The sequence below is a fragment of the Oncorhynchus nerka genome, linkage group LG1 (assembly GCF_034236695.1).
Source record: "Oncorhynchus nerka isolate Pitt River linkage group LG1, Oner_Uvic_2.0, whole genome shotgun sequence".
Taxonomy (NCBI): Eukaryota; Metazoa; Chordata; class Actinopteri; order Salmoniformes; family Salmonidae; genus Oncorhynchus; species Oncorhynchus nerka.
Genome location: NC_088396.1, coordinates 43,805,361 through 43,818,354, shown reverse-complemented (window position 1 = coordinate 43,818,354; position 12,994 = coordinate 43,805,361). Strand labels below are relative to the sequence as shown.

At 43.4% G+C, this 12,994-nt stretch overlaps 1 protein-coding gene across 1 annotated transcript; it reads right to left on the bottom strand.

Moving 5' to 3' along the window:
* Nucleotides 1-2,267: 2,267 nt before the first annotated feature.
* LOC115130293 (rho-related GTP-binding protein RhoE-like) lies at nt 2,268-9,639 on the bottom strand. The gene is made up of 5 exons (XM_029661284.2): nt 9,325-9,639; nt 8,971-9,058; nt 3,818-3,927; nt 2,908-3,042; nt 2,268-2,671 (listed from the first exon to the last, which is right to left on the bottom strand). Exons 1-5 carry the CDS (start codon nt 9,472-9,474, stop codon nt 2,423-2,425), a joined length of 732 nt encoding a protein of 243 aa, XP_029517144.1. The 5' UTR covers nt 9,475-9,639; the 3' UTR covers nt 2,268-2,422.
* Nucleotides 9,640-12,994: the final 3,355 nt, after the last annotated feature.

Below are 12,994 nucleotides of genomic sequence, written 5' to 3'. Positions count from 1 at the left end.
TTAGTTATTGCATTCTATCCATCCGGGCTTTTGCGGTCTACATGTGGGGGGGGGGGGTCACCAACTTAATGTGTTGAGTAACGGTAACACTCCAACCACATTTAGTTTTAGCAAAAAATGTAACTAAACATAGCTACTTATTGCATCTCAGGGAAGGTTGTCAGATGAATTTTCAGGGTAATCGTGGTTACCTAGACACTCAAAGTAACACTGTAGGCCTACAGCCAGTCTTGAAATAAGTCAAGATGTTATACAAAATGTGAAACTCAAACTAGAAACTGACTAATCTATCATGGAGTATCTGACTAAACTGCATACATTTGCCTTAATTCTGTTAATTTGCGAGTGAAAGCATATCTACGGGAGTCTAACCTAATTGTCATCTTAAGAGGCAGTCGTTTGAACCTGGTGAGAAAGTGCAAGCTGGCCAAGTAGATGAGAACAATTTCATCAAACAGCATTTCTATTTCTGAAAAGACTGCGGTTACCATGTCCATGATGTTCTCAGATTATTAATGTGCCAGAAGGATGAAATATTTAATTGACTATTAATCAATGTTTTAATTATCCCAAGCGAAGCAATTATTTTACTGCAAGGAGACTGAGGATGCAGCAAGAAAAACAAAATGGCTGAAATGTGTTCTGATAAAATATCCAGGCAGAATCTGTGGGATTCCAGACAGTTTGACAAAAATCAGGTCTTAGTCAAGACAGAAATGGACCTTGTACTGTAGACTGAACTTTATTGTCAAATGGAAAATATATAACTTCAATAAATACTGTGGTAACAATCATACAGACGCACAAATGGACTTAAATTTCAAAAAGAGGTTGATGTTCTACAGCTAACACTGACCGTTCATTTAAACCATTTTCATACAGAGGCTACACCCGCTGGCTGATAATACTATTCTCAAAGCAGTTCAGACTTCTCCAGTTATGAGAAATTGGAAAACACCAAAGTACTATGATGACAGAACAGAAAATAAAATTGCAGCTGTTAGATTTAGAACTACTTCACCAGCAGCTGCTTGGAGAGGGCGGAGGGATCTATAGCTACAGCGTCTGCAGGCTAGTTCTACTTAGCTACTTGACTTAGCCTACTGACCCAGTGAACTAGTCAAAGCCTAGGACCAAACAATGATACTAGCTATGAGATATGCGTTTGAATTAAAGTAGTTTATGGATTTTGGTGCACTTGCACCAGAGATCGACTGAGTAGTGTGTAGCCTGCACTAGAGCACCACACAAAGCAAACAGCACTGTACAGTCCTTCAACCAGCTAACATTGAAAACGACACTGGTCATCAGAATCTGTGCATTGCATAGCTGAGGACATCCTTAAAAAGAATCCGTGCAATAATGGATTTGAGCTCAGTGACCTTCTCAGCACTGGCATAGTTAACCCCATCCTGCATGTAAAACTTGGTGTGGGTGTTCACCCCTACAGTTACAGAGTGACTTGGCTTCGGGGCTAGACACCACCGCTGAAATCTACCCAGTGACAGAGGAGCCAGGGTGTAGGATATGTCCTCAAAGAGATGTAGCACATCCTTTCAAATCATTGGCTATGATCGTTATGCAGCCAGTCACAACAGTAGTCGGCAACTGTTACTCTGAGCGATATCGCCACTGTCAAGCTTTTCTTTGGTTGTAAACTTATAAGACAGCAAAACAAGGGGGAAGCAGGCAATGCTGATCGAAAACAGCGCTAGAATAATATGCAATGTACTAAAACACATTAAAAAGGCTTTCAGCTCTGTCGTAACAGTGTGCAACAGTTTATAACACAAACATCCATTTCCATTTGACAAACTCAAGGCAGTAACAAAACAAAACTCGAACAGGCAGTCCTTTGAACTTCTGGCTGTAAGTGCGAGACCTGGGGGCCAGCGCAAGAGCTCCATTTCTCTTCGTAAACCATTTTACTGAGCAGAACACAGTAGCGGTCTCTCGCATCTGAACAAGGATCTTCTCACTCAGTGGTGAATCCACACTACACTTTTCTCTTTGACGACAAAAGTCAAAACCTGAAACCAGATTAGCGCATTTTACTGTCCATGTCCCGGACCAAAAAAGTGCACGTCATTTCCGCGGGTGAAGAAATGTTGACAAGAAGTCCACACCTCTTTGTGGATTAGTTTATTGACCTTTAAAAATAAATAAACTGAAGACCTTTAAGTTTTCAGTGGCCTCAGTCTCTCCGGTGCACTTCTCCTATGACAGAGTAGGGCAGCTAGATGTAGATTGGTACAGTTTTTTTGTGGGGGGGGGGGGGGGGCTGATTTAATGTGCGGCGATAACCCGCCTTCTCACTGCTTTGCATGCATGTCTAGAAGGAGGGGAGGGGCTCTATGCACAGTCCTCACCACCCACCTGCTCCTCCCAGTCCATAACAGTCAGTCGCCCTAGTCTAGGGCAATCACATGACTGTACAGCTCTTGGCCTTGTCTTTGCGAAGGTCTGATGTGACAGCGGTTAGTTCGGGCCTAGTGGGCATTTGTGAGATCCTCTTGGTGCTCCTGGAGGACTTGTTGCGTTTGACGATCTTGTTGCCCTTGTTGACGCAGGCCAGCGTGGCCACGTGGAAGAGGTCCCTGACGCTGTTCTCAGACTGCAGAGACGAACACTCGATGTACGGAGCACTGATCTGCTTGGCCATGTTAGAGCCCTGAGACAGAGAATCAGGGGGAGAGATGAACAAAGAGTCTGGAACTCAAGCATATTTCAGTATTGAAAATCTATGCAATTTAGCAGACTTAACATTTTTTTTTTAAAGCTGTAAACAGATGCCACATTTATTCATTAATAGTGCCAAGTGAAAGACATACAGTACAAGTCCAATAAAAACTATGAACTGCATCTTAGGGAGTGTCAAAGTACGAGCAAAATGCATGTAGCGCCTACCTGATCATATGACACGGGTGTCTGTCTCTGATTGGATAGTTCCACCAGTGTGGTGAGGTCTGTGCGGAGATCTGACTTGCATCCCACCAGCAGGATCTTGGTGTTGGGACAGAACTCCTGGATCTCTCCTCTCCACTATACAGAGAAAAGAGAATGGGAGAGATCAGCAACACTTATAGTACAAAAAAAAAAAAAGTTGTGCTTTTACAGGATTGGTTTATATTCAGCGTCAGACAACCAAACATGAGTTTTAAGTGGATAACGTGACTTTTTGTTATGCGCACAGATCAAGTTAAGATTTGGGCTTCTGTGAGTAAAAGATGTGCATAAAGGGCTGTATTGATGGACACTGGAGCATCTCAACAAGTCAACCACCCACACACCCTCTCGTTGTCTTTCTATCATGCGATCATCGTTGGGGAAAAAAGTCGCTCTGACAGCGCTAGCTTTGTGTCCCGCAACTTAAGTAATGGAAAACACCCTCTTCCACTTTTCCAGGCTTATTCAGAGCCTTGAACATAATGTTTCCCCTCAGAGTTGTTCAACACACAGGACCACACGCCTCTCAGCTGGTGCAATACTGAGCGTTGGTGACGTTACAGGTCAAAGGGCACCGAGACCCACAATAGCCGTGTCTGGGATCTGGGCGACCATTTGGACTACTGCTGAGCCTCACGTGAGTTTGTTTTCACATTCCTCTCAAATGGTACAACCCTAGTTCTAGTCCCCTCATTGGTACAGCCCGGTAAAGTAATTTGGAGCGCTGGGGTTTCTGAAAAGCCACTTTACCCAGTAACAAAGAAGACTTTTAGAGAGGGTCAAGGGGGCTGACAAGCCACTTCCTACTATAATTCAGGGGCAAAGCAGAGGTAGCTTACAACATACAGGACATACAAGCCCTGAAACACACCTTCTTCAGTACACTGTCCAGGGTCTCTGGTCTGCTGATGTCAAAGCAGATGAGGACTGCATCAGAGTCCGGGTAGGAGAGAGGTCGCACGTTGTCATAGTATGGTGAACCTGCAAAGATAAGCATAAGAGCAAGGTCAAAATATGCAAACAAGGTCAAATTAATACACCATCACATCCTCAGCTCTGTGCTGTAACTGTGCTAAAACTAACATTTCATCAGTTACAGACATAGATTTTATACAGTGCATGTGTTAAAATGACCCAGGGATAGCAAACTTACTCCCTGACACCATGTCACTGTGCGAGTCAACACCTAGAGACATCCATAGTAACAGCTTGTGTAATCATTTAATATGCTCGTAGAGCTCTCCCACACGCGCGCTCTTTGCTCGGAGCTCTGGCGTCCATTCATACCCAGCCCAGAGCCCTCAGTCAGAATTAGGACAGGAGACCTCTTCCAAGTGGAGCAGATAAGGGAGGAGGGTTTCACTGATTAGGCTAGCTATTCAAAGCTTCATCTAAGAAACAAAATTATACACTCCTGTCCCTGGTCACTGCTGTATAGTACATGAGATCCCACCAGTTATCACCCCCCAGAGTGTCTCAACATAAAAAGGGGGACTGGGCAACTGATTAGGAGCAGGCTAGATTGGAACCTAAATATGGCATGATCATTTTTGTTTTGCATTTCTTTGAAGCATCTTTCCACATGCATTTTAATTTCCTCAATTCTACTGCACACTAATATAATAACGCCTGGAGGAGTCACCAACAAAGTCAGGTAAAAACAAGGCAAATTAAAGACAAATTGTTTTCTTATTATCCAGTAGAGGTGGTATTCCACATGTAAAAAGCAAGACACCTGAGATTCCACAAACTGAATTTGGAATAGGACAGTGTATAGTGACTACTTCATTAAAGCCCAACAATACGTGTACAGTCTGATGACTAGCAGTGGAACATTGAGCTTACAGATGTGGAATGCTATGCCAAGAATACTAGGAATATTTGTTTCGTAAGATTACAAGCATGTCTGGGAGATCCTTTGAGAGCGCCAAACAGAAGAGTTGCGCGTACCCCCCAGCATACAATCAACCCCCTAACTGGTTTGTTAGGGGGACCACCCTGGTTGGTTTGTCTAACCTGATAACTCAGCGATGACACGTGGCCCTTCCCTGGACTTTACCCTTCTGAACAATGGAACTGCTCATCGATCAGCTAAAGAATGAAGATAGGAGTGTTTAACGGCATTGAATAGATTCAGCAAAAGTATACATTGCTCATGGAGACTGATTGTTAAATGTACTATAAAAGAAACAAACAGTAGTCACTGAGGATAAATAAGACTGTTAACTGACTTGCCTAGTTAAATACAATTCAAATAGGGACACTGATAATACAGGAGCACAGGAAAAAGGTGAGGATGGTCGATGGCACTGCTGACAGACAGCTCATTAGCACCATTTCAGTGCAGCCCTGAGGCTTGTTCAGTCCCCTGATTCAGACAGCCACGTACCCATCTCCTCCTTAGCCATCCCTGTATGATGGAGGACATGTTTCTACACAGAAGGGTCTCCAGGGACCTCTAAAAACAGAGGTGACTATCCCTGACTAGTGACCTCCCTGACCAAGGGCGGCCAGCTCTAGGAAGAGTCTTGGTGGCTCCAAACCATTTAAGAATGATGAGGCCACTATGTTCTTGGGGACCGTCAATGCTGCAGACACCCCCCCCAGATCTATGACTCGACACAATCCTGTCTCAGAGCTCTACAGGCAACTCCTGCGACCTCATGGCTTGGTTTTTGCTCGGACATATAACGTCCCACAGTTCACAGTGTATAGATGTGTGTGCCTTTTCAAATCATGTCCAATCAAATTGTATTTACCAACCACAGGTGGACTCCAATCAAGTTGTAGCAATATCTCAAGGATGATCAATGGAAAAAGGATGCACCGGAGCTCAATTTAAAGTCTTATTGCAAAGGGTCTGAATAGTTATTTATATAAAGGTGTGTAACACTTTCAGAAACATTTCTAAAAACTGGTTTTCGTTTTGTCATTATGGGGTAGTGTGTAGATTGCTGAGGATTTTTATTTAATACAATACAGCGTTACTCTAAAATGTAACAAAATGTGGGAAAAGTTGAGGGTCTGAATAGTTTCCCGAAGGCATTGTACATCAGATATAAAAAGGTGAGAATGTTTTGCTCACAATATAGGCAGAGTTTTGAAAACGAGCTTAATAAATAAAATAAAGCAATGCAAACAATGAGGTCTTTGTGAATAGATCCAGCCTCTTGTGAATGGCATGCAGCTCAAACTCACTCAACCCAGATGCAAGAGCTCTGCCAATGCTACCATATTAGAGGGCTGAACTACAAAAATCATGAAATCCTTAAAAAGCCAGGTAGGCCTTATAAACATGCGGTCCTTTGTCTCATTAGACTAAAGACATCAAGAAGCTGCAAACAACTGACAGCAATGACCAAATGCTGTGTGTGCTTGATTACTACACCCTACCTAAACACCTCCAATAGGTGAATGACCAGCCTTCGGGGCATCTACATGAAACATGGGTGGATGTCAGTGGGAGTTCTAATGAGTCACCTATTTGTATTTTACCTTTATTTAACTAGGCAAGTCAGTTAAGAACAAATTCTTATTTTCAATGACGGCCTAGGAACAGTGGGTTAACTGCCTGTTCAGGGGCAGAACGACAGATGCTCGGACCTTGTCAGCTCGGGGGTTTGAACTTGCAACCTTCTGGTTACTAGTCCAACGCTCTAACCACTAGGCTACCCTGCCACCCCAACATGCACATCCAGTTTGAAATAAGCCTCTAATCAAACACCACTGCATTAAGACAATAAAGATGGACCCAGTCAGCAATAGAGGGTGGGCGGTGCCCCGCTTTATTCCTGTACCATCCCATTCATTACACTGGGTGATAACGGTGGGTTCACTAACAAACATGACCTCATTTATTATGCACAGATAGTAACAGTGTAGTGGTGAGCCTGAGGCTAAGAGGTGAGACAACTGACAGCTGAGAAACCTACACTTGCTGTGTGCCAGGTACCTGCAACCATCTGCTCTAATGGCTAGACCAGAGATCCAGTAACATACAGTATATAGTGACGCTCCCCCCCCAAAAAATGCTTTAACATTAGCACAAGACACTAAAACATCAGGCTTCTCGTAGTGCTGGACAGAAATATACCTCATGAACAGCTTCTGCTATAAGATTACATTTGTAAAATAATATTGCCCAGTGTAGGTAGCTAAGGCAGTCCCCAACATGACCCTTATCAGGCCTGGTGTGGTGAGCTGAGCTTTTCCTGAAGCTGTGGTGTAGTCACGGAGTAATGTCCTGGACAGACACATGGAAAGCTACAATCAGCTGGTGGACATAGGAGGAGAGGTGCCCAGAGCTCTCATATCCCCTCCAGCTGGAGAAGCAGCCCACAGCTCTCTCCTCCCCCCCCCTACAGCAGCCAGCCGTGGGAGTTGAGCAGCCCAATCCCCCAGCCAGTCCAGGCTGATTCAGAGGCTGTAGATAGGAAATTATTACCACCTGGGGCTGGGTTAAAGGCGTCCGCATGCTTTCCAGCCGAAACGCTTCGGAAGACGTCATGTATACTTTATGACATTGTTACGTTTTCGTTCGTTTTGGACTTCGGTAAGGTTTTATTTTCGGCTCGAGGCAAACAGACATCGGTAGTCTACGCCCGTTCGTCGGTTATTGGGCAACAGTAGGGATTCTTCAATTAAAGTCTTGTCATTCAATGATATGACTTGTTTTCATTAACATTTTATTTTACAAATACTGCACCAAGTCATTCGTTTGATGTAAATTGCGCTATTTAGATCTAGTCTTCAAAAACTAGAAAATGAATGACAGATTTATTGTGCCATGTTAATTTTGACTATTTCGAGGAAGCGTATACTGGCTATGGCGAGTCAAAATGGACAAATAGTACTATTGCCGCTTTGTCAGTTTTTAAAAGAGTTTTTTTTAAGAGAGCATGCGAGCACACTCGTTCAGTTCGCCTAGATGAGTGCGGCTGAGTGCAGCCGAACTGAAGCATACTGACGCCTTAGGGGTGTCCACATGCTTCCCATCCGAAACAGTTCTATTATAGTATTTGACAAGAGTATTTGTATTTGACAAGGCTGTTCATGCACCCATTTTTTTCTTGAGGCAAGCCTAAATTCGGAAGCCAAGTTCTACGCCCCCTACAGTTAGTCATCAACGAGACTACTCGTTGTCATGCAAATAACGGACCAAACATCTTAGTTAATGTCAAATTGAAGACAGAGACCTCCTCGGTAACTCAAGAAACCTGTAATAAATATACGTTATTATATTAATTTACACTTTAAATTAAATAGCTACGGTGTATCAAGGCGAACAGACAGTACTAATGCCGCTTCTCTTGTTTTTATTTTAAGAGTATGCGAGGCACATACGTTCACTTCGCCTAGCCGAGTTCTGTTAGGAGCAAACTGAACCTACTATGCGAACGCCTTTAGGGTTAGATCTCCCGGGACCTCTATGTGGGGAAATGTTTTTTTAGCAAGAACAGGTGTAAGGGATGTGTCAGCATTTATTGAGTCAAAAACTATTCCAAATAGCAGCCGAGTGATTTAAAGTTCAGTTAGCCTGTTGCCGTCCCCAATCAGGGCTTTTTCTAAATGCTATGCTATTCAAAACTCACAATATAAATAATTCATTTGCAAATTTATTGTGTTTTCTTAGCTGGTACCGCAACTGAGTGAAACGGCTTCATCTGTTTTTACTCATATCTGGACCAAGATGCACCGAGAGGTGTGGATGTAAACACTGCACATTGAAGACAAATCCTCGCGCTACAGCGGTCCATCCCAACATACTAGAGATGCGTCACCGAGTTCAATCTCTGTAGAGTCTCCACTCACTGGGGTTGTTTAATATATTAATGACCCGTCAAATTAAGATTTCAGGCAGAGCGCAGTCGAATTCCCCTCAAATTGAAATGTTAAGAAATGTTGACTAATTCGAACGCTCACTGTTCCAATCCAAATTCCAGTCGGACTCGTTCCCTGTGATACTGTCATATTTAAGAAATTCTATAGAGATTAAATAAAACATTGTGATGCAAAGTTACTCACCTGAAGTGTCCCAGAGACTGAGTTCTATTCTTTGCGTGTCGATTTCGAAACTGGCTGTGTAGTTCTCGAACACCGTTGGGACATAATTCTATAAAGAATTTACAACGCATTATTGTCGATCTCTCACACACACATTGTCCAACAATGTTAAAATGAATTGTACCCACAAAAACATTTTCCATCACAATTTGATCCATAACGTTGCAAGCATATCATTTGAATAATAGAAGACTTGGCATGTACTAAAGCGCACACGAAAGTTCGATATTCTTTTCCAACACTTCCCCGGGTAACTAACGCCTTACACACCCGCACGTTTATTTGCATTTACCCAAACGACATCCAACAACATACCTCTGGAAAGCAATCTTTCGCAAAGACGTGAAGAAGAGCAGTTTTTCCACACTGACTGTCCCCAACGACCACGATTTTACGCTTCACGCTCTGGTTAGGATCCATCCCGGATTTCGGTGAAAGCTTTTGACTGGATCCTGTATCCTTCATTGACTTTTTAAAATGTATGTAGATTGCCGACTTCAAAGAGAAAAACTCCGCATAGAAATCAGATCCCCCATAACAATTGCTCCTGTGCTGTGATATTGTTCAGCATTTAATTCACACGCGTCCTCGTTGCACCGAAAAACTACTGTGGCTAATGCCCAGCGATGCGTACGGGGGTGTATATATGGGCCGCCGGTGAACCAATCGCTTTCCCTGGTAATTTTGTGAAGCAGTAGTCCGCCCCTTTCTCCCTCGTGGAGGCAATCAACATTACCACGAGGACAGCGCCCTCTATTTCTTGGTATTTCACGATCTCAGAGGAGCAGAACATAGAGACATGTTCAGAGATGAAAAGAAGCCATCAAGTTTATTTCACCTGATAGTAAAAAAAAGAAAGAAGTCATTATCACTGTGGCTGAATAAGTGGGACACCTCAAGATGAAGGTATTAATAAAGTTAATTAACTAAACGGTCCATTATGTAATTCAGCAGAAATACCTGGAAGGCTGGAACAAGGTGTCTGTTCAACATCTGGTGAACTAATGCAGCACATAACTGGTGTTTAGAACATGTGGCTGCCCCCAGGGCCAAACAGAGAGACTTTTCTTCACTTCTGGTAGGTCTGCTTCTGCATCTGGTGAACTAATGCAGCACATAACTGGTGTTTAGAACATGTGGCTGCCCCCAGGGCCAAACAGAGAGACTTTTCTTCACTTCTGGTAGGTCTGCTTCTGCATCTGGTGAACTAATGCAGCACATAACTGGTGTTTAGAACATGTGGCTGCCCCCAGGGCCAAACAGGCATCTGTATGGAGAGACTTTTCTTCACTTCTGGTAGGTCTGCTTCTGCATCTGGTGAACTAATGCACACATAACTGGTGTTTAGAACATGTGGCTGCCCCCAGGGCCAAACAGGCATATTTATGTAGAGACTTTTCTTCACTTCTGGTAGGTCTGCTTCTGCATCTGGTGAACTAATGCACACATAACTGGTGTTTAGAACATGTGGCTGCCCCCAGGGCCAAACAGAGAGACTTTTCTTCACTTCTGGTAGGTCTGCTTCTGCATCTGGTGAACTAATGCAGCACATAACTGGTGTTTAGAACATGTGGCTGCCCCCAGGGTGAAACAGGCATATGTATGGAGAGACTTTTCTTCACTTCTGGTAGGTCTGCTTCTGCATCTGGTGAACTAATGCACACATAACTGGTGTTTAGAACATGTGGCTGCCCCCAGGGCCAAACATAGAGACTTTTCTTCACTTCTGGTAGGTCTGCTTCTGCATCTGGTGAACTAATGCAGCACATAACTGGTGTTTAGAACATGTGGCTGCCCCCAGGGCCAAACAGGCATATGTATGGAGAGACTTTTCTTCACTTCTGGTAGATCTGCTTCTGCATCTGGTAGCAACAGGCTGAACCTGTGTTTTCCAGCCCCTCCCTTGGGTTCGGGCAAGGGAAAGCAGTGAGATTAATTCAATTCATTTTGAGATGAAGGACACTGAAGTGGTTCAAGATTAAGAGGGAGGGAAATTACATTTGTTTTGGGTTAAGTAGGCCCATCAGGGATGAGATGGGTGATGAATGTAATTTGTGAATGGAACATACTTTGAATGCAGTGTATGAATGAATGAAAGGACACATTAATAAATAACATGAGAAAAATGTGCAGGGACCTTTATTTCACAGGTTGTCCCATCTAGCTATCTTAAAATGAATGCACTAACTGTAAGTCGCACTGGATAAGAGTGTCTGCTAAATGACTAACATGTCAATGTAAAATGTAAACAACCACAACAGGTCTACTCTTATAAAAGTCTACTCTTTTAAAGGTCTACTCTTTTAAAGGACATTTCCTGGGACTGTGTGTTCTTGTGCAGAAGAAGAGATGAATATGAATGATGACAGAGCCCATAGACAACATCTGCTGTCTCTCACCTATCTCACCATCAGTCAGTGTGTTCTTCTGTAGCACGATAGAGGAAACGACGTCTCTCACAAACACACACTCTCTCTCTGAGCAGCACTTATTGTGAGATATGATGAGTTCCCTTGACTTTGCCCTGCAGCTGTTCATCATAGTAAACACACAATGAGGCTCTAAATAAGGGAGAGGATTCTGCTTTGGGTTAAGGAAAGCACTTCATTCTGCAGCATTGCCCCGGGGCCCCAACATTTAGCCCCCCCTCCCCTCCTCTTCATTAAAATTAGCCACTAATGGTGTCGACTACTGCTAAATGATGTTCACCATGCGGTCTCACATGCTGTCATTTCCTGAATAAGCTAATCATTGTAAACGGGGGATATAAATATGAAGAAATATTAGTGTGTGTGATTAGATGCTGAGAGCTGGGAATATTCACCACCACCACCGTGGTTAGAGCGTTGGGCCAGTTACCGAAAGGTTGCTGGATCGAATCCCCGTGCTGACAAGGTTACAAAATCTGTCGTTCTGCCCCTGAGCAAGGCAGTTAACCCACTGTTCCCTGGGCAACGAAGACGTGGATGTCGATTATGGCAGCCCCCCTCACCTCTCTGATTGAGGGGTTGGGTTAAATGCAGAAGACACATTTCAGTTGAATGCATTCAGTTGTACAACTGACTAGGTATGCCCCTTTCCAAAATCACTGATGAACATAAACTGACCAAACTACTGTGCAAAAACAAAACAGTGAGAAAAGGAGAATTATGATACATTTTACTGCAATGCACCTCATAGTTTGATGCTATTGATTTCCATCAGTGGGAAGCAGTGCAAGTCAATCTGAATTATAAACTGGGTGGTTCGAGCCCTGAATGCTGATTGGCTGACAGCCGTGGTATATCAGGCCATATAGCACATGTATGAAAAAACATGTATTTTTACTGCTCTAATTACATTGGTAACCAGTTTGTAATAGCAATAAGCACCTCATGGGTTTGTGGTATATGGCCAATATACCACGGCTAAGGGCTGTGTGCAGGCATTCCGCATTGTGTCGTGCTTTTGAACAACCCTTAGCCGTGGTATATTGGTCAAGAAATGTAGCTGATATGGCTGACTTGCTTAAACAAATGTGTTTTATAATGACAATTTAAGATGTACAAACTATGGCATAAGGGGACGACAAGAGGATAAGAGGCGATCCGCAATTGTGATTAAGACATTAATGAGTGAGCTAGGACGGACGTGTCACGGATCCCACTGGAACTTTCATTGCGCACACCTGGCCCCTATTCCAACTGATTCTATTTGTATATATGTGCCCACTGTTCCATTTGTCTTGGTCGATTATTGTTACAATGTCCGTTGGTGCGTGTGAGTACCTGTGCTGTGTGTTTTTTTGGCTTTCGTGCCCTTGTGGATTGCGCAGATGATTAATCATGATAATGTCATTGATATTCATGTCGTAGCTCTAGAAAGAGGCCCGAGTTCCAGACTTACAATTCCGGGTTGGATGTCCGTTCAAAACGTATTTCCCCAATCAGAGCAATTTGTTTTCCGGAATTCCCAATTGTCTTGAACTCAAGTCAAGTTTTTGCTG

Bases quoted from the DNA above. Each gene is read 5' to 3' on its own strand.
- LOC115130293 (XM_029661284.2), bottom strand. From the start codon at position 9,474: ATGAAGGATACAGGATCCAGTCAAAAGCTTTCACCGAAATCCGGGATG. The intron at 3,928-8,970 runs GTGAGTAACTTT...TTATCTTTGCAG, and splicing joins CAGTCTCTGGGACACTTCAG to GTTCACCATACTATGACAAC. The intron at 2,672-2,907 runs GTAGGCGCTACA...TCTCTGTCTCAG, and splicing joins CACCCGTGTCATATGATCAG to GGCTCTAACATGGCCAAGCA.